Source organism: Camelus ferus, chromosome 4 (genome assembly GCF_009834535.1).
Source record: "Camelus ferus isolate YT-003-E chromosome 4, BCGSAC_Cfer_1.0, whole genome shotgun sequence".
Lineage (NCBI taxonomy): Eukaryota > Metazoa > Chordata > Mammalia > Artiodactyla > Camelidae > Camelus > Camelus ferus.
In genome coordinates, this window is record NC_045699.1 from 51,109,138 (window position 1) to 51,131,556 (window position 22,419).

Sequence of the window (22,419 nt, forward strand, 5' to 3'; positions counted from 1 at the left end):
ATAGACTTTGGTCTAAAAGGTCTTTATCATTGGTAGAGCCAGGATTAAGAAGGGGAACTTAGTACTTGCTGTAATGAAAGGGCCAAAAGAGCTGTCAGCAATTTTGGATTGGGTTATCGCAGAAAGGATGGTTTTGGTATGCTTGGCTAGTGATTGAGCATTGACTGTTGTGAGATTATCACTTTAACTTTCCTCACTTGAGGAGTATGAGATTCTCTGAAAGGCACAGCTCTTCAAAGCACCACTCTGAATCCCAGATTAAATTATTCATCAGATAATTCACAAAATTATTCATTATGTGTTGTGTGAAAACCAATGTTGCTATTGTTAATCTTGGCTGAAGACTTCAACTCTTGTGTTTTTCTTGTGGCCTTTTATTTGACTAGAGGCAAGATTCAATTGGCAGTCATAGCATTCTTACCAAAAATACTAATTAAAAAAATTTTTTTTGTGTATTTTATATCAGGGAGTGCTTAGAGCCATGAATCATTCTTGTAAGTCCTGGATGTAGAAAGGAGATTATGAGAGTCTGAAGGTGAAAAGCATTGGCTGTATGAGGAATGGATGCCTGGTAGGTCAGTTTTTTGGGTCAGGAATCTTTGGTTGTGTCTGCTGGAATTTGCTCTGAGTAATCCACTTTCCACCCTGGCTAGATTATTATTCCAATTAGCCACCTATTCCACTAAATCCTGCTCTGGTCCCTGATATTCTGGAATAGAAGTCACTTCCCAAGCAAGCTTTGGGCTGTCCAAACACTTTGCGAGAAACCTTGCAAAATCGTCCTTGTTCCTCTCGTGGGAATCTGTATGGTTCTGTGCTTCTCAGATTCCTGTGCTTACCCCTGACCTCTTTCTCTCTGTCCAGTTTTGTTTGTCAGAATTTAAGTTTATGACCAGTTTTCATGGTTGAATACATTCTTCATTGAGGCTGGACTTCTTTGCCTCTTCTCCTAAGCCAAACTCTTGGCTTGATTTCATCATCCATGTAGTCTTAGGAGTCAGGGTTCCTTTTTTCTGCCAGGGAAAACTCCATTTTGTTGTTGTTGTTTTTCAAAGTATCCTTTTTTTTTTTTTTTTTTTTTTTTTGACTGTCCACAAAGTTTTTACTTCTGCCTCAGGAACGTTTCTGGGTCTTGGCTTAACTTTTAATACTTGCCTTTTAGCTTCATAATATGCAGGTTTCTCTGATGTTGTTTTTAGGTGCTCCTCCAGGAAGCAAGCTTCTAGAATTCCATCACTGACATTTATAATACAAAAATAATTTAAACATATAGGCATAATAAAATAATTATTTTTACTAGGGGAAGACAGGATTATTTCCTTAAGCATAAGGTGTATTTAAGGAAGAATGTGTAAGATACCTGAGCAGAGAATCAAAAAATCAAAATGACAGTATCTATGAGAACTGCCAGCAGTTATGTGGAAGGACCAGCAGTAGTGACAGGGGAAACTAAAGGAAAAATGAGAAGATAACACATGGCAGATCTCTAGAACTTTACAAATCACTGGTATACACTTCTGAGTGCTTAGTAATGTTGGAAGCTGATTAGTTGAGGTATATGTTGTGGGAGTTACTGGTTCTTGTTTGAAAGGGGTCTGAGAGGGAGAGTCAAGTTAATTAGGCGAATAGTTTGAGGAAAGTAAGTGTTCATCTTATGTTTTGCAGTTATTTTCTCATTGCAGAAATAAAACTAGAAGGAAGAGATGCTTGTACTGTTAGAAATGAACTAAAAAAACAAAAGTGAATTAAAGTAGTCCTAACTACATGGATCCTGTAATGTAAAGAATTATCTATGGATTTTAGATTGTTAGTTTGGGCTTTGAGATATAATTGTCTAAATATGTTCAGCTTAAAAATTAAAAGTTCAGTCTTTTGGAAGGTTATAGCATTGGTGTACATCTAACTTGATTTATGGAGACTGAAATTTTCATCGACTAGAAAATAAAGGTCATTATCTTGTTTTCAGGCTTTGATAGGCCTTCTAATGCATTTTTGGGGAACATTTTTTTTCTTTGAGGTCATAGTGATCAAATCAGGTTTACAAATAAGGTTTCAGATTTAAATTCCCTAAAGTACTTCCAGATATTTTTTTCTCAACACTTCTCAACAAACATTTAAATAGGTTTAGAAGCAGCCAGGTAGGTTCAAGCCCATTCATAGACTCAGTGGGCATTTACCAGCTATCTATGTGAATATAGCTGTTTCAGAACTTTCAGAAAGATTTAAATCAAAAGATACTTGGGGCTGTAAAGAACAGCATATGGAAGACTTAGCCTTTGTTCCTAACTTATTACTGATATAATCTGAAGTTTTATTACTGAGAACCAAGAGCTTAAAGTAATAATGTGTGAAATACTCAGCATTACACTTGGCATTCAGTTAAGTGTGAGTTCCCTTCTCTGTAAATTGTATTTCAGTATTGCACTTCTTGATAAATAGATCAGCTGTTACTGACTCTGTTACTGCTGAAGTGATTACCTTCCTAGTTTTAAAATGAAATAAAATAACTGAATATAGCAAAAGTTTGACATTTTTCATCCCCAAATAACTGAGTACAGCAACACATTTGGTACTTTTCATACCGTTGGTCTTTGGGGTAGTTTGGTAGATCTGAATGATGAGGCCTGGTATTCCCATTGTTCCTCCAGCTCCATTTACTTCCTCTCCCAGGTAGCGTACTGGGAGGATGACATTCATGAAGAGCAATTTTGTTTTATCCTTTGACCAAAGATAGTAAGGGGAGTTACTTTATGAGACTTGTGGAAATTTACTGTCATATGAAAAATCGTAATTTGAGATAAAATTACAAATTAATAGAATATAAGAGTTAATTTTTTTTAATTGAGGTATAGTTGCTGTACAATATTATATAAGTTACAGGTATACATTATAGTGATTCACAATTTTTAAAGGTTATACTCCATTTATAATATAAAATATTGGCTGTATTCCCTATCTTGTACAATATATCCTTGTAGCTTATTTTATACATAACTCCTCTACCTCAAATTGCCCTTCCTTCCTTCGTCTTCCCCACTGGTAACCACTAGTGTTAGGAAAATTTCTTTTAATCCCAGTTTTAATTGACAGAACAGTTTCCCCCTACTTTGAGTAAAATGAGGTCTAGTATGGCTTCTTTCTTTTTCTATTTCTAACACATTCATCTAAAGGATATTTATTGAATTCCTATTATTTCCATGGCTTTGAGGCATAATTGTCTAAATATGTTCATCTGATTTCACAGGGCTGTTTCTCCTTGTATCCTTCCGTCCACCTGATGTTGATACATCAGAGTGACATCTACTAGCCTAGTATTCAGAATTGTGATTTCACTTCTCTCCTTTCTCATCCATGGCCTATCTTTAGCAGCTACCAAGCTGTACAGTATTTGGTTAGTGTACCTCTACTTTTATTTGATAATACATGTAGTAGATGTGACAGCTAGGCAGAATGTTTGAATCAGGGTGTATTTACAGTTCATTATTTGGCATTTGGAAAGGAGTGAGGCTGGCATCAGGAAGTCAGTTAGATTGAGTGTACAGAGGTTCAGATGACTTTGGGTCTGTTAAAGATGATTTATCTTGGATATTTTTTCTTGAGATATTTGTATTTTTATGCAGTTTTATAAAACTGGCTGGAGGAAAGTTCCTTAAAGGTTGTCTCAAATATTATTAAATTTAAAAATGTTTTATAATTTTTTTAAAAGTTAATTTTCAAAAAACTAACAAAAAATTTCTATTTAGTTTTGTTACCTTTGTTAATAGTTTCTGAAATCACTAGAGTGAAATAATTTCTATCTGTTCATTTTATAAATTAAATATAAGATACTTTCCATTCTCTTATTTTTAAAAGAATGTTTATGTTTGTGTTTGCTATAGAGTAACCATGGCTTCAGCCTTTCGCCTTTCTTTGAAACCAAAGGTCAGTGACAACATGACTCATTTAATGGTGGATTTTTCTCAGGAAAGAAAGATACTACAAACATTGAAGTTTTTGCCAGGTAAGTAGGTACATATTATTACATACAAAGTTATGTATAAAACTTTTTTTTTCTGCAAGAGTTTTCTGTATTGAACATTAGAATGTAAATATTAAGGAAGTATAGTGATTGTTTTTTCTCTTCGTTCAGCTAGGAATAACTAAATTTGCTAACCTTTATTTTTAGACAATTATTTTACTAAGAGTAAAAATTCCATTGTAGAATCCTATTAAGGGATACCTTTTTTATGTGAGTTTTTTTTACATTTTTTAATTGAAAGATTCTTTAAATTCTATAGTGCTTTATAGTTTTCAGAAGTTTCACACACATGATTTCATATACTCCCATAGTAACCCCTTTCCCCCCCTACCCCTATATACACATCTAGATACACATATATACCCCTCTTCCCTTCCCTCTTCTCACTGGTGACCACTCATTTGTTCCGTTATCTGGTCTGTTTCTTTTTTGTTTTATTCATTAATTTGTTGTATTTTTTAGATTCCACATATAAGTGACATCAGACAGTATTTGTTTTTCTCTTTCTGTCCTATTTCACTTAGCATAATGCCCTCCAAGTCCATCTGTGCTGCTGCAAATGGCATTATTTCATTCTTTTTTATGGCTGAGTAGTATTCCATTGTATATATACACCACATCTTCTTTATCCATTTATCTGTTGATGGACACTTAGATTAATTCCATACCTTGGCAGTTGTAAATAATGCTGCTATGAACATTGGGGTGCATGTGTCTTTTCTAATTAGTGTTTCTGTTTTCTTCAGATACATACCCAGGAGTGGAATTGCTGGGTCAGATCGTAGTTCTGTTTTTAGTTTTCTGAGAAATCTCCATGCTGTTTTCCATAGTGGCTGCACCTATTTACATTCCCCCCAACAGTGTAGGAGGATTTAAGGGACACCTTTTAGTGCTAGTTTGGCAGAGAGAATCAGCATACCATGGTAGGTAACTTTGGGTCTTAGGGCCAGACTTCCTAGATTTGAATCCTGGCTGTGATTTATTTGCTGTGTAACCTTAGCAAGTTATTTAACTTTACCTCATTTTCTTTATGTTTAAGATGTGATGTTATCCTTCTAGGGTTTTTATAAGGATTAAATGAATTGAGACCGCTAAAGCACTTGAAATAGTACTTGGCACATAGTTAACACTCAGTGAATGTTAACTGCTATTATTACCATTATTGTTGTGGTTGTTGGTAGTTCAGGCAGAATTTTATTTCCAGTAATAATATGTTAACATTGGTTTTTTAGAGTATTAGTATGAGGATATTTCAGCAGCCAAAACCGTTTAAAATTGAGTCCCAAGTTATTATCCACATGTGTGAAAGAGCCAATTAAGGACCTTTTGGTTATTATTCTTTTTTTAGCTAGCATCAAGTAATGTTAAGCTGATAGCTAAAATAATTTGTACAGCAGACTAAGGCCATGTCTCCTGTACAGTCAGGTAGAGTGCATGCACAGTTAGGATTTCCTCTTTTGCAGACTGTTAAGGCAGTCTGAAGGAATGAGGTATAATAAAAAACAGGGAATCCTTTTGTGGAGGAGTTTCATATTGAAGCAAAGTATAGTAAGTTGTGAGAATTTATGAAAAGTGAATTCATATCACTGATTTTTTATATTCTGCTATAGCATAAAAATTTCCTATAAGATGCAATCTGATTAACTAAAAAAAATGAATGCCTTCATCCCTTAAACAATTCATTCCATAAACACCACAAAACTCAACTCTGCACTGCATTATGTGTAGTAATGAGTTGTGGACTTATCTGAGTCTGAAAAATGGAAATGATGATGACAGATGGTGATAATTACAGTCATTTTGTTCTACTATAAGCTATTTTTTAATTGAAGTATATAGTTGCCGAACAGTATTATTTAAATTACAGTGTACAATATAGTGATTCACAAATTTTAAGGGTTACACTCCATTTATAGTTACAAAATAGTGAACTAAGTCAGATAAAGGCAAATACTGTATGATATCACTTATATGTGGAATCTGAAAAAAGACTAGAAGCCATTCTAAGCCATTTTTTTATGCATTGAAACTTAGAGTTTATATCCTCCTTTCTGAGCGTCTGCAGCTAAGAGGAGAGACAGTTTTGTGGCCATGTTGTTGGCAGTTGTCCTTTTATATCCACACGCAGAGAAAAATTCTTAGTAAAATTATTGAACCAATTTTCATACTATTAAGAATTAACTGTTTGTTGCTTTATGGAAATTGCTGTGAATTGCTTTTCATTCTCGTTTCTAAAGAGACTTCTGCATTTCCTAAGTAATGTTTTTATATTACAAGTTTACCACCTTTCGTGTTTCCCTGAACTTTTATCCCTCATTTGAGGAAACTCTTCTCTCACTTCTGTATAGAACATTGGGTAAACTTCTACATGTTAGATCTGAGTTACCCTTAGTTTGACATACCAGTCTTAAATTATCAAAATTTTCTTTTTTTCTCCCAAGTTTGCTTTCTTTGGAGGGGCATTATTCACAAGAAAGAAGAATTTACTTGCCAGTACATTCGTTCTGGAATGGTAGCTGAATTTGAGATATAGATAGTGGGGAGTTAGCTACACTCACTTAGAAACTAAGTGGTCTCCCCTTATTCCAGCCTCTTGGGGCATTAAATATATAGGTTTTAACTCAGCAAAATTATAAAATTACTAGATGCTATAGGCCTTTACATTTCCTCACATGGAGGCAGTGCAGAGCATATTAAATTCATGAATGCCTGCGCTCTTTTCCCTCAGCAGTCAATAGTATAGTCTGTGTTGCTTGTGCTCCATAATAGAGAGTGAAGTCTGTTATGTTTATAGGGACAGACTCTCTACAAGACAGATGAAGGGAGTTAATCATAATGACAAATGCTAAGTATTTCTTTGTCTGTTATCTTACTAATAAGTATATCAGATTCCAAGTATTTGTTGTAATTACACACATGCAATAGCTGAACTATAGCTAATAGAGATCATTTGTCTCACCTCCCTCCCTCCCTTTCTTACTAGTTAGGCTTGAAGATTTAAAATGTATATCAAATTCCTTTCATCTTGGTCTTAATTATTGTATCTAAGATGTTTGGTTTACATTGTTATTTGTTAGATCTCACATTGCTTTGGATTTTAATATGTATATAATTCCTTTGTTGTTATTGTTATAGTTTTTTTTAATTAATACTTTGTTTTTTAGAACAGACTTAGGTTTATGGAAAATTGAGTAGATAATACAGAGCGTTACCATGTACCTCCCTTCCTCCCCCACATACAATTTCCCCTATTATTAAAGTCTTGCATTAGTGTGGTACATTTGATATAATTGATGAACCAATATTGATACATTATTATTAACTAAATTCCTTAATTTACATAGGATTTACTCTCTATTATATAGTTCTCTGGGTTTTGATAGATGTGTAATGTCTTGTATCCACCATTACATAATTGTACAGAACAGTTTCAGTGCCCTAAAATCCCCCTGTACTCTGCCTGTGTATCCCTTGTGTTCCGTATCCTTGCTATATAATTGCTTGTTAGTTCCAAGAAGCTTTCTGTTGCTTCTTTGATTCTTTCTACATAGGCAGTCATGTTATCAGCAAACAAAGACAGTTTTATTTCTTCCTTCCTAATCTGTTTATCTTTTACTTCCTTTCCTTGTCTTACAACATTTAGCTAGAACTTCCAGTACAGTGTTGAGTAGGAGTGGGGATGTCAGTGCCTTAGGGGAAAAGTACCTAGCTTTTCAACACTGATGTTAACTGAGGGTTTTTTGTAGATGTTCTTTATCAACTAAAGCTTCCTAGTTTTCTGGGAGTTTTTGTCATGAATGAGTGTTGGGTTTTGTAAAATATTCTTTCTCCATCTGTTGATATGATCATACAATTTTTCTACTGATTATATGATTTTTCTTCTATTGATGTGATGATTTCATTAATTAATGTAGAATGTTGAACTAACTAATCTTACATACTTGGAGTAAATCTTTTAAAACTTTTTTAAGCAACAAAATGTTTAAATATAATACTCGCACAGTTTCGCACATTTCAGACGTGTCTGTGTCACTGGAGGACCACATTCTCCAGTTAGCCTGCTGTTATTTAAGTGGAACATCTGTTAATGTTCAGGAGCTGTGAAAAGCCTGTTTTATGAAGAAGAAATTGATTAATGTTCATACATGTTAATTTTGACTCATTTACCTCAGTTTGTTTTAATGAATCATAGAACTCTTTGGAGAAACATTTAGAAATTTAAACTCTTAAGTATTTAGTAGGATTGGGAAGTTCATTTTTGTTCAGTGTTGAGAAATTACAGTTGTTTTAGAAAAAAAATTTTAAAAATACATTGAAAATATCTTGAATTATTTTAATCACTGGATTCAAAGTAAGTTATTCTGTTTTTTCAATAGTGATTTAATTTGTATTCTCCAGCTATTTGAAATAGATTAACAGTATTTTGAGAAATAACAAATCATTCTTGATTCTTTATTCTTAGCATGTTTGAATTGCTTCTTGCCTATTGAGGTTTTAATAAACTTTGAATAAGTCTATGGAAAACTTTGAAATATGAAGTTTTAAACAGAGCTATGTAAAATAGTTATTTTTGCATTTATAAGGTGTCCTGTTCTCTTAGCTTGATTCAATTGAACAGTTTAAAAGCAACATTAAAAAGCATAATTTGAATGACAAACGTTGAGTATTGGATTAGTACTATAATGAGAAATGAGCCCGTTTTTTTCCTTCAGTCCCCAAAGCTCCAGAGATAGATCCAGTTGAGTGTTTGGTGGCTGACAACGCTGTAACGGTAGCTTGGAGAATGCCAGAAGAAGATAATAAGATTGATCATTTTATACTGGAATATAGGAAAACTAATTTCGATGGACTTCCACGTGTAAAGGATGAGCGATGCTGGGAGATAATTGATAATATTAAGGGTACTGAATATACCCTATCAGGTAAAACAACAGCATTTCATGAATCTTATCCTCAGAAAATAAAATGTAATTGTGAAACATATTTTTAATTACATTAAAAGGTGAAGTTAATAAATTTCTTTAGCCAAGCTGACTTTTTGTATATTTATTATAGAAATGAGTTTCTCTTAAAATATCAAGAAAACCTTCATTTTAATTACTTCTCGATATTTGCAGTCTGATAAAAGTGTATGTAAAACAAATATGAAGGGATGTTCTGGAAGCAGTGTTTCAGAGTAACATTTAATTTTTACCTCAGTTTTCTAACAGTAAAAAAGTTATCAGTTTCCTAAGCGTATGCACTGCCCCACATTTTAGTGATGCTGTAAATACTTTTGCCTTTACCCTTTTATGATTACCTTCACGGTAATAGTTAAAGTGGGGCTGTGACTTGGTGTTAGAAGTTTGAGTGTTGGCCTTTTGACAGTCTTTAAAAACATATCTCTGTATATAGGGGACATTGGGTATTTGAAGTGGCCAAATGTTGCCTGTGTTGTTGAATGTTAGTTCTATGTGGGCAGTAACATTGGTGACATTACCCACTGTTGAGCACTTACCTCTTGTCAGGAGCTGGGCTGAAGTGTATTACACAGTACATCTTATTTAATCAGTACAGCACATCTCTTAGTCTTTACAGTTAAGAGGTTGGTTTTTTCCTTTCTATTTTACAGATACAAAACTGTGGCTCTGTCAAGTTATTGAAGGTCCCATAACTAGTAGTTTTTGGATTGAGATTTTAATCTGGACCTGACTGACTTCAAAGTTTTGCAGTTAATCCCTATGCTTTATTTTCTTTTTAAATTCATTTTTTACATATGAAATGATGTTTTGTAAATATAAAAATTCTTTAGGGTGTTTGCTTTCCAGAAATTGAATGTTATTTTAAATTGTAGTATTTCTCCATGAATGAAATGTTACTTATAATGAGACTTGAGAGTACCTTTTTCTCACCAGGTTTAAGAAAAAAAGCCATTGATAAACTGTATAATTTATTTATTTTGAAGAAAATAATAGATAAATCATGATTCTTCTTATTTCAGGCATTATCACCCTTTTAACAGAAATTTGTTCTCTTCCTGAATAAAGAAATAGTTCCAAGGAGAGAAAAATGTCTGTTTGAAGGTTCATACTCTTGGAGTAGATTTCTTTACTTTTCATATCTGAAAACCTCTTTCATTTTTTCAGGCTTAAAGTTTGATTCAAAGTATATGAATTTCAGAGTGCGAGCTTGTAACAAGGCTGTGGCTGGAGAGTATTCTGATCCAGTTACTCTAGAGACCAAAGGTAAGGTGAATAGCTTTTTATATAGCATGAAGCAAAACTTAACATCTAAAGTTATTCAAGGCTTTGTGAAAGGAAGCATTGCATGTATGGTTGCATTCCTTCCCCACCTTCTTTCACACACACACACACACACGGAATTCTCAACAGTAGGAATTTTAAGATGGGGAAATTAGGACTATAGTAGTGGTTTTCATTATTTTTCCCTTTACCATGGTTTTCAGATGGGTAAAATAGACTGAGGTGATGGTGTTATGTTCTCTGATGGGGGCTTAATTTACAAATTTTAGTCTAGTATAAATACATAAGCATCTCTGAGATTTGCCCAGTTTTCCCAGAGAATGGATTGTTTTCTTAAATCTTATTGCAGAAATTAACATTTACGTAGTTTAATGTTTACAAAGCTCTCTCACAAGTCTTCATTTGGTCACTGCAACCATCTTGAGAGATTTGTGTAATAGATATTATTGATACCTATCTTGCGGGTGAAGAAAGTGAACTTCAAATCTGTTAAATAACTTGCCCGTGACCCTAGAACTAGCTTAGAAAGGTGTGAATTAGAATCTGTTTACAAGTTCTGTGCCAGCCTTTAATGTGGGCGTGGCATGTAGGTGCTTCTAGTCTATGAGAACAATTTGGATTTGGTTAAACCCCCCTAGAATAATATATTTTAACACAGAAGATTTTCCAAGTATTTACCAATTTGAAGACCATAATGCTAGAGATCTTCCCAGTTGTGAGATGAGAATCGACTTGGTTTACTTACAGAAGCAAATTCTACACATTGTTGTAGGTAACTGGGCCTTAGAGTGTTCTTCTGACCTCTAGTTCATATAGCATTTGGTTAGATATTAATGCCAGAAGTTTGATATCATTTGGAGGATGATATAAAAATATCAGTATTAGAATAAAACAAGATATGTGCTGTGACCCGTAAGTTATTGACAAGACAAATTTAGAATAGGTTTGCATCAAAAGGTTAAAAAAAAAACTAGATTGAAATAATTCGTTTAGATTGCAAATGTTTTTATTTGAAAACTACAGGTAACTAGTCAGCCAAGAAATAGAATGATTTAAAATTACCTGTTAACAAACTGAGCTGTTGTGGTTTCTGTACAGATTTTTACCGTTTCAAATTGTAGTCATAGTTACAGGCAGATTATCTTTTCTTCATAACTTGAACTGTTTTTTTGCCCTTGTCAGGTAAAATTGTGATATTGTTAATATCCTCCCTCAAGAATATTGTATCTTTTTTATTTCTTTTGTTCCTTCTCATTACCTTTTATATTTAGTAACCAATTTTGTGCCTGAATGTGGTGAATTGTATATATCTATGCAAAGTCCATAGACTGAGGAAGATGAATGGCTGGCTGGTGGTTTCCCTGGAGCAGGTCTGCCTGCCCTGTTAGCAGAGTCTAGGTCTTACTATTAGGATACTTGGTCCTGGAGCTTGTAGGGAAAGACTAAGTTGCTTCTAGTCTTCGGAGCAGTTCTCACTGTGGGGTAAACCCCCTGGGGTGGGTGTAGACTGAAACTCAACCCTTGAGTCCCACTGAACAGTGATTCCGACCTTCAGGGAGACTCAATAAAATTATCTCTTAAGTGGCTGTGGGTCACAGGTTTTCTGAGGTTATTCTGTAACACGGGAGTGGCTACTAATGGTAGCCAAGAGTTCCAGAGGAAAAGTCAGATTTTAAAAAATGACACGTTGAACAATTGTTTACTAATTTTTTGACTTGTTGCAGCCCTTTCTGACCAGCCAGTGCTTGGTGTGGAAAATAATGAACATTTTTCATTTTTGTCTCTAATGTATGTAGGCCTATTTCTTCTGTCATTACAAAAGTGATGAATAATATAAGTTCTTATAACCAAAGTTTTAAAGTGTATTATCCCTTACTTTCTTGTAAAGGTAAATGATGTGACATTAACCACCAGTTATATTCTAGCCTCAGATGATCGTGACTATGATGTAATTTTACTGTACCTAGAAAGCAGCCACCAAAACAAACTAAACACAAGAAACATATCTGTGTTCTGATTTTTTTGGTACTTGTTTTCACAAACTTTTAAAGATATAGAAACTAATATCTAGATATTATGGGACTTAGATGAGAGACAGGACTAACATTTGAGACCTCACTTTTGAGGCCAGTCTTTTTTTTTTTTTTTTTTCTTTTTTTTTTTTAAGTACATGGTATCCCTGTTACCTTAGAGAGGATCTCTGACTTAGTTGAGGTCTCATAAAGGGATGGTGTCCAAAAAAAAAAGAGATATAAAAGATTGCACCCTTTTAGGTGCTATGTGTTCTGTGTATTTGGTAGGTCTGGTCTCAAATGGCTGGATGTGGTACATATTCTTGCCACTCTTGACTCTACTCTTCTCTCCATCATATCAAACATTACGCGATAGCCTTAGGATTTTAGCAAGCAACTGAGAATTGATGGTGCCTTAGAGTTATATCCACTTTTTCTTTATCTCAAAAATGCAGTGGGGGAGGGTATAGCTCAGTGGTGAAGTGCCTGCTTCACAAGTGCATCCACAAGGTCCTGGGTTTGACACCCGTTACCTCCATTACAAATAAACAAATAAATAAACCTAATTACCTCCCCTAAAAATTAAAAAAAAAATAGAAACATTAAAAAAAAGAGAAAATATTAAAAAATGCAGATGCTGTCACGTGTATTAACTAATCTGGAGGTTAACCTGGTTTTCATAAGGCAGTTTATTCTTGATAATACAGGGTCTCAGTTTTACTTAATCCTAACTTTTTAGTAACCCATCTGTTAAGGAATGCTATTTCCATTTTAACTGAGAAGCTATATTACTTCTTCTTTCAGTAAATTCATTTCTCTTTACATGCAGCTTTGAAAGCTGTTAACTTTTTTGCACATAGTATGACATTTACTAGAAGTGGTTATGGTCAGTAGACTGGTATTTAGAATGCTTTTTAAATACAGTGAACAATGGGTCAGATGGATAGGTGAAATTAAAGCACTGTTTACAAAACAGTAGAGTATAAACAGATTCCTGATTCAGTAGGTAAACATTAGGCTCTGTATGGGTATTTTGTTGTTTGCTAATGTATACTTCACAGACACACTGAAACCTTAGCTAAATCAAGTATTATCCTTAAGTGAAATGAGATATTATAAAATAAATATTTCTTCAATGAGTATTTACCAGAAATTTCAACTTTGGAGGGAAGTGTAACTAACAGAAGCAGATTAATTGGTAACTATGTAGTAGATGACACCTCGCTTAAGATAGAGATTCTAGGAATTGCATATTAAATAGGAGGAACTGTGTACGACTCAGCTGTGGATCAGTACATATTAGTGATTTACCCTCAATTTCCAAAGGGAGACGGTAACACTGATTCCTAAGTTAGCAGTTCTGACAAGTCATGTTCATAGTACAGATAGTTCACCCAAATACCAAATAATCTGAAAACGTAGTTCTGTTTTGTGTTTTTTCGATTTGTTTTCCTTTAAGTAGCCCCTTTCCCTGCTCTGCTCTTTGCCATGTAGATCATCTTTAGCTCTGTCAGCTGAGTTAGTTCCCTTCTGTTGTCGTGGCCCCGTTTCTCCATGCTTGCCATATTTTGAAACTACTAAGAGTTTAAATATGAAATTATTAGATGTTAGAGCAACAGAGAAGATATGTGTGTGCCAGGCTCTATAATTTCTTATACCACTGTTACTTTCTTCTCATCCTTAATTCTACCAGCTCCTCTTCCTATTTAGAAATAACAATCAGCTGGTAATAACTGATGTTCTACTAATAGGAAATTGAAGCTATTGTGTGCTGATGGAGATTCCAGCAGAAGGAAACAGTGAAAGACTAGTAGCCATGCAAGTCCGTTGTATTTGGTTGGCATATAGGATATATAGAGAAGGAGGATGGAAAATAAAGTGGGAATTAGTGGATTATGACACTGCATGCCTGGCATGCATGAGGTCCTGGGTTCAATCCCCAGTACCACCATTTTAAAAAAAAAGAATATATGAATAAATAAATAAACCTGGTTACTCCCTCTCCCCCAAAAAAACAAAAACAAAAATAAATAAAAGTAGATTATGGCTTTATCGTTCTGGACTTTGAATACTAGGATTAGGAATTTGAACTATATTCTCTATAAACAGTGTTAAATCAATTGAGTAGGAAAATAATGTGATGATAGTTGTGCTTCAAAAACTAGAGATACGCTATATTTTTACAACTTGAAATATTGTTTTGGCTAGCACTTAACTTCAGTTTGGATAATTCATCATCGCATCTGAACCTGAGAGTTGAAGATACCTGTGTAGAGTGGGATCCTACTGGAGGAAAAGGTCAAGAAAGTAAAAGTAAAGGGAAAGAGAACAAGGGCAGGTAAGCTAGCTTATTACATCTGTTATCTGGACAGAATGCTTGAGCATTGGTTCTTACTTGACAAATAACGTAAAATGAAATCCTTATTCTGTATATCAGTATGATTTGTGAAATACTAATGTATCACCAAAGAATATAATATTGTTTTTCAGTACTTGAGTTTGTCATTAACATGTTTCATTACTTTTTCTTAGTTTCTTTCCTAATCTTCTTCTTACTTAACAATTTCATTTCTTTTAAGTTATATCTACAGCAACTTGAATTGCTTGGAGAGAAGTTTCTAGCATAGTTCCTTGAATTTTAGACTTACAGATCACCTGTCTTACCTGAAGGTCTGCATTGAATGACAGCTTTTGCCATGTACAACGCTACTGTCTGGCCCCTGATCAGCAACCTTAATGACTAAAGAGGCAGGCTTGGGACCTTTTCCTATTGTCAGACTTATTTAGATAGTCTCAAAGTATGGGGGCCTCTTTTAACAGAGAGAAATTCTGCTCAAACTGAAATAAGGTAATATCACTGTGAGTTAAACAGTGAATCAAAAAAAAATTTTTCGTCAGCAAGCTTTTCATCTAATTTTATTATAAGCTGTTTAATTTAAGTTATAAAGCAATCTCTTAACAGTTGCCTATTTTTATCTGACAGTGTCCATGTTACTTCACTGAAGAAACATACAAGGTGATGATCTATGTCTGTCTAGTTCTAGGACTTAGTTTATTTAGCTTGGCTGAATAACCTTAATTTTTTCTTTTAACCAATAAGCAGAAGCCATTGCAGCAGCCTTCATAAGCTAAAATGTTGCTCTGTGTAGACTGTCTGTATTGGTAGCTTATGATTTGAATTTACAGCATTATAATGTGCTGCATATCATTTGGATTATGTTGTGTATGATAACAAAACAATAAGCTCTGCTTTAAAGTCTTTCTTGAATTATTTTCCTGCTTCTGATTTTTTTCTTCATTTACTTATACCTGGCATCTTTCTTGTTGTGCTATATTCAATATATCTAACTTTACAACTTTGTTTTTACACACATTTGACATGAGGCAGGTTTGAAGTGTTCTGTGTTTTATAATAATCATGCAGTTTCAAAAGCATCAAGGATAAAAAATAAAGACCATTGCTGAAATTACCAGGACAGTGCCAGAAAGATGAACCACTTCAAATTGCACAGTAGGAGTGTGCTGATTTGAAGATACCATATATCTTTCCCAGAAACCAGAATGTGTTCTCTTTTTGAAATTATCTTCTTTTTTTTTCTAGTTTATTTGCTCTTTATTGGTGAAAGTGATTTTATAGTTAGTATATTACAAATTGTAAATGTTGGTGAATTCAGTAGAGTCTGTGAAGTTTTATTTGGTCACTTGGAGATTTTTTAGACTGTTTATATTTAGCATTTCAGATCATATTATTATTCTTTCTCTCTTCTCTCCTTTTAAGGGTATTTTGTATATAGGCTACTTCTGGAATGTTATATTCATTTATTCTTTCCATAAATATTTGTTAACTGTAGGATGTCAGCTGGATATTGTGGGGTTTATAGGGGTAAACACTGTCCCTGCTTTAAGGAATTTGCTGTAACTTATGTAGATGAGATATATATCTATATACAAATACCAACAATACAGGATAGAGATTATGTGTAATAGTAAGTGTGAATAAGGAAGTTTAGAGGAAGAAAGATGCCCTGAGCTATCAGGTGTTGAAGTGGTCAGTTAGGACAATGAGCCAAATGGAAAGTAACAGCCAAGACTTTGTTCACTTGCTGTGATACAGTAAACAAGAGGCCACAAGGAAAGGGTGCTGGCTCCCTCAGTGTTCCATTTTTCACAACAGAATGGCACAGGGTGACGGTCAGGTGCATCAGAGCAGATGGCAGATGGTGAGTATCTGAGGCTCACCTCACTGCTCAGGAAGTCCTAAACAAAGGGCTCCTCCTGTTTTATGGACCTGAGGCCAAGAAGATGGGAGAGAGGGAAAAAGGTTAGGAGTAGAAAAGTATCCAGACAGAGTAAAGTGTCTTCAGACTGCGTCCCCCCACCTCTGCCCCGTCTAAGGAGGTCTTTGAAGAGACTGCTGGAAGGGATCTCAGCTGAGGGCATGCTCCCATAAGGGGGCCCCTGAATAGAGGTGCCTAGTCTAGGAATGGAGATACACATATGAACTTGGGGCTGCAGGGCCAATTGCAACTCCCTCCAAAAACTGCAGTGAACTAGCTGTGCACCAAGTCTGGTGTGGAGAAAGCAAGCATTTGTAACTACTTCTGGTTGGGCCTGAAAGATCACACATAGGATTTTGGTCTGGAGTTGGACTCCTCAGAAGAGTTACTTAGCCTAATAGGATCTGGAAGACCTTCATTAACTGGAATGGTATTTAGGCTGGCTCTCAAGTAAATGGAGGAATGCACAGCATTTGCAGTGAGAGAGGGAGCAACAAAAGGAAAAGGCGCTGAAACAAGTTGCCTGGGTTTAAGGGACATTTGAGCTGCTACATTTGGCTGGATAGTGCTCTCCAGAGGTGAGAAGGCTAGAAAAGCAGAGTGGGACCAAATCAAGAAGAACCTGAAATGCCAGGCTAACTTATTTGTGGGCAGTGAGGGAGAACCTGAAGATTGTAAAGTGTGAGAATCAGAGTTAGGTTTACCTGGTAACAGTGAACAGATGAACTGGACAGCAAAGACATCATCTGGGAAGCTGGTGAAGCAATCCGGAGTAGAGGTAACAAAGAGCCGTAATTCAGACAGTTGAGTGACCAGGGTGTCTTCAAAGGGCGGGGGGAGGGGGAGGGTGGGATCATGTTTGTCATAAGACAATAATAGCAGTTGTACTTCCTGAAAAAATGTACTTAGGGTTGGAAGTCTAGAATGCTGCAGTGGAGGAGTTCTCCTTATTTACCTTGTCTGAAATTTAAGCTGCCATTCTCAATAGTTGTATCTGTTTTTCTTTTTGTCACGCTTTCCCTTTATTTCTTTACTCCTGGTAAGTTACATTTTTTTTGTTTTATGAATGCAGTGATTCAATATAATTGAAATTCCATTTTAAAAATATCTTTGGGATTTGATTTATTTTGAGTTTTTGGGAGTTAGTGAAAGGCCTAATATTATCTGGTTTATCATACCATGGAATTTGATAAAGGAAAGTCAGGTTGGATCTTGTCCATTTTAGTAGAAGCACTTTATAATACTTGATACTATTCTGTGCATGGATTTGGGTAAATGCTATTCTTCATTTTAAGAAGAGATACAGAACAAAAATACCTACTGCTTATAAAAGAGGTTATTTAGTTTTGATTATAGTAAGTCTATTTTTGCCTTTGCTTTTAATTTAAATTTAACTGCAAGGAATTTAAGCTATAATCCGTTATTTTTCTTGAGTTCTCTTTTTTTTCCCCCTTGGGTTCTTCCCCCTCCCCCTCTTTTTGTCTTGTCTCACTTTTGGCATTGTTTCATAGTTCAGCTGTGTGTGTTTTTTGTATAAGCCTTGCTCAGTCTGCATGATATCAGTGTTTTCAGCCTGCTTTATGTTGATGACTTCTTACATTTGAGTTTTGTAACTGACAACTGTTTAATAATAAAGAATTCAGATAAAATTAAGTGTTGCTATTTGTGCAGCATAATTAGAAATCTTTTCAAAGATTCCTTTTGTGATTTGTAATTTCAGTTTATGAAACATGTACAACATAGAATCTTTGTTTTTGTTTCATTCCTGTCTGTATAGAAGTGGTACACCATCCCCTAAGCGGACGTCCACAGGCTCCAGGCCGCCAGCAGGACGGGGCAGCAGAGACCGTTTTACTGGGGAGTCGTACACAGTGCTAGGTAGGAGAAGTGGAGCCGTTCTTCATTATCTCAGGTCAAAAGTGTCGCAATCACACTGGCGGGCTTTCCCCTCAGAGGCAGAGTGGCTGCCTATGTATTGAATGATTTGGGGCCAGAATTTCTCCCTCTTGCAGCCTAATTACTTTGGTTGGTTTTCAAACTGTCTTACTGATATGTTTGGAATTCTACTTCAGTTTACATAGTGCTTCTCATTTATAACTCTTGTGGGGATAGTAAGGGAGAAAAGTTCTGATGGCTTCTCTATTCAGAAAAGTTAGTAGTAAATATACAAGTTATAGCAGATACTTTGCATCTAGTGTCTGTGTGCTGTGTGTTAATATGAGTATTCTCCTGAATGAGATTTTTTTTTGTTTTGGTGCCATTTTGTGGGATGAGACATAGATAAAACTCTGTGACTCATAAAGAGGAGGTAAGAGTCATATTTACCTTTCTGATCTTTCGTAGGAGACACGGCTATTGAAAGTGGACAACATTACTGGGAGGTCAAGGCCCAGAAGGATTGTAAATCCTACAGTGTGGGAGTAGCATACAAGACTTTGGGGAAATTTGACCAGTTAGGGAAGACAAACACTAGTTGGTGTATCCATGTCAATAACTGGCTACAAAACACATTTGCGGCAAAGCATAATAATAAAGTCAAATCTTTGGATGTTGCTGTTCCTGAAAGAATAGGTGTATTTTGTGATTTTGATGGAGGTAAGTTTACTGATTTTCTCATGTCATTTCATCATAGTTACAGTATATCCTCAGTACTTTTCATTAGTAATCATCTATACAGTAGAATTTCCCTTAGTATTGTGGTAAGGTGTGGTAAAGGTGATCACAAACATAATTTCAGCTCTGGAATTGACTGGAAGGGTGTACCATGTCTGCCTATAGGCCCACAAAAGCATTCATCTATAACATACTAAGTCAGTCTGAAAATAAGATGTTTGCATTAAAATATTTTCTTGCCCATTTTAATTCTTCCCTTCCCTTGTTTTATTACCTGTCAAGAGTGATGGAGACAGATTTTTTTAAAGCTGAAGTAGACCTTAGAAATTTGCCTTTTCCACACAGTATAAAATCCTTATTACATTTATTATATCTGCGAAGTAGTTGCCACTCCTGTGCGTGAACTTTTCTGTGTGAAGCTAATTGTCTTAGAGGCGGCCTGTTGCATTGTGGGATAACACTTGGTTAGAAGGTTTTTCTTAAATCAGGTCACTTTGGCTGCCAATAACCTCTGAGGCAGTTGCTTTTTAATTTTATCATCTGAAGAAACACAGGCTTTTGTTCCCTAATTCACATTTAACATGATAATCCTTATTTGTTTAAAAACTACTAACAGTGCTTCTCTTACCCTGTTTTTCTAGACTGTACATTCTCCATACCATTAGCTATTCCTCTTATAACTTTTCTAAACCCTTATAATCTCCTATGGTTGTGTACTATGTCTATATGTATCTTAAATATGGGTTCTCCAGTTAGAACACACAGCTTCTGACCATCATAGGTTAGTGACTTGGTGGCATAATGTCTAATAACATGACTTAACAGCACTGTAGGTCAGTATTGAGCTTGCCGCCACCCAGTCCCCTGGACCTTTCCCCATGGAGTCCTGTTGCATTATCTTTTCCCCCTTACACTAGGCAGTGTAGGGGTGTTTTTTGTTGTCTATAACTCAAATGAAGAATATTATATTTGTCCTTAAGTTTCATCTAAATGGGTTTGGCCAATCTTTCCCTCCTGTTAAGATCATCTAAATATTAGCTTGATGCTTGCCTTTGGGAAATTTCTTTAAGCTTTTTGAGTATATTTGATAAGTATCTTCTCTACTGTCATCTAAATATTTATAAAAATTTTGAAGATGACGTACTGTTGAACTAGAGAACAAAAGTAATTCCCTAGATGCTTCTGTCCAAGTTGTCACTTAAAGCTAATAATACCACATTTTACCATTTTAAGTAACATCGTGTCCAAATAATTCCATGAGGTATCAGCCTAGTTACTCAAACAAAAAAGGAAAAAAAATTGATTTTGGTTTGATTAATTTTTAGTGATGGCATATCAGTTTTACTATATTCTTTTCTACTTACTAACTTTGAATCAGATAAATAATTTTCCTCAGGATAAATAGTACATTTATTGACATACATTTTTTTTTCTTTTTCAACTACCAAGATAGGGTTTGCTTATGTTCTTCTATGTCTTTTCCCATTCTTTGTGGTTCCTTACAGATAGTAGTAAGTGTGGTTGTTAACCTAGAGCACAGGGCACGGGAAGAAGTTGTAATGTAGGGTGGGATCAGATTCTGAGGGCCTTGAAAAATAATGATAGGCTAATCTTTTTTTTATTGTTGAGGGAAGGGGCTTCTGTACATTTTAGAAAACTATAGTCATATGATAATCTGGTTTTAGAAATATTAGTAAATGGTTAAACGTGGAAGAGATTGCAAACATGGGATAAGGGGAGACTTTTCAGGGAGGTGGCTTTTAAGCAGTGTATGCAGGACCATGTCTGTTTTGTTAAGTATTTTATGTCCTTAGTTGCCTGGCAGGTGCTTTACATAGTGTAAAGAAGTGTTTTATTGTAATAAGTGTTTGTTGAATGATTAGTGTTAAGAGGGAGCTGAGCAGTGGGGAATCAAGAAGAGTGGATTTGGTGGTATGAAAGTAGAATTCATGGGACTCAATAATTAAATATGGATTAGAGGGAGAGACAGAAGAACTGAAGATGACTCAGGTTCCATCCAGTGTGATCAAGAGGGTGATAGTGTCCTCAGCAGGATAGGGAACATAGAGAGTCCTGGGGAAAGATGGGGTGCCAGCAGGACGGCCATGTGGCATTATTTAGCTGAAGCTAAATGTTAGAAATGGCATCACAGAGGGGCTACTGAATATTGCACAGAACAATTAAACATTACTGCTTTGCTGTTTACTTTGTGACCACATACAGACTGCTTGGTATTTTGAAGTAATGTATATATAAATCACCCAATTCTTAAACAGTAGGCATAAATGTTAGTTTCTTTTCTTCTCTGTTTGGCACCAGGAGGTTTACTAAGGGAACATTGTAGAGAGAAAGGAGCCTAGATAAGCATCTACATTTAGAATAGGAGAAAAAGAGACAGAAGATATCCTCAGGGTTAGGAAACAAACCAACAGAATAGTCATGCGAAGGGTTTCAAGGAGTAATAACAATTGTAAGGAGGCCATCCGGTTGGAGAGTTCAGTGGTCAGAAAGAAAGAGTGATTTTAGTTGCATGATCATTATTGAAAGATGGACTGTGAGATCTGACAGATTAACAAAACTGAAGCAGTGATAACCATACCATGATTTCAGAGATTCAGGTGTGAGTATGGCTTCAAGTAGTTAGAAGACAAGGTTTAATAGAGTAAACCTTAAATGGTGATAGGATTTGGGTGGAGAGGCTATAGTACAAATGAGGAAGAAATTGCCTTGGTTTTTAATGGGCTACGGAAGCCATTTGTTAAATAAAGATAAAATAAAGAAATAGTCCATAGTTGAATAAGCAGAATAATGGCCACATAATGGAAGCATTTTAGAGATCTTGAAAAACAGGGGAGGAAAACTGGATTTGGGCTTTTTCTTAAGCAAGTTCACTACTGATTTTCAAGTGAGAATTACTAAGTCCAGTCCTCAAAGTGCCAAAAAAAATTAATGCCAAAATATGCGTTTAGTTATTACTTTCATGCATGATTATATGTTAGGCTTAATTAGATATTATAATTTCTTGAATAATAAATCAGGCTTTTTTTCTCCTTCCTTTTAGGTCAACTTTCTTTCTATGATGCAAACTCAAAACAGTTGTTGTATTCCTTTAAGACAAAATTTACACAGCCAGTACTACCTGGCTTCATGGTTAGTACCTAATTTATGTTTTATTTGGTTTGGCAGCTTTAAGGAGAACAATGTATGCTATATATCTGGGGAAGCACAGTATCATTTTTCCTTCGTACTCCTCACCC

General features: G+C 35.1%; 1 protein-coding gene across 5 annotated transcripts in view; it reads left to right on the forward strand.

Moving 5' to 3' along the window:
* FSD1L (fibronectin type III and SPRY domain containing 1 like) overlaps positions 1-22,419 on the forward strand; it is a 65,083-nt gene that overhangs the window by 32,075 nt on the left and 10,589 nt on the right. For 3 of the 5 annotated variants that reach the window (XM_032478108.1, XM_032478111.1, XM_032478112.1), the window contains 8 exons: positions 3,879-4,000; positions 8,731-8,940; positions 10,144-10,242; positions 14,481-14,610; positions 15,256-15,288; positions 18,327-18,427; positions 18,893-19,144; positions 22,224-22,312. In XM_032478108.1, coding sequence (XP_032333999.1) covers positions 3,879-4,000; positions 8,731-8,940; positions 10,144-10,242; positions 14,481-14,610; positions 15,256-15,288; positions 18,327-18,427; positions 18,893-19,144; positions 22,224-22,312 — 1,036 coding nt within the window. The remainder of the gene's footprint in view (positions 1-3,878; positions 4,001-8,730; positions 8,941-10,143; positions 10,243-14,480; positions 14,611-15,255; positions 15,289-18,326; positions 18,428-18,892; positions 19,145-22,223; positions 22,313-22,419) is intronic. The other 2 variants (XM_032478110.1, XM_032478109.1) reach the window with 2 other exon arrangements.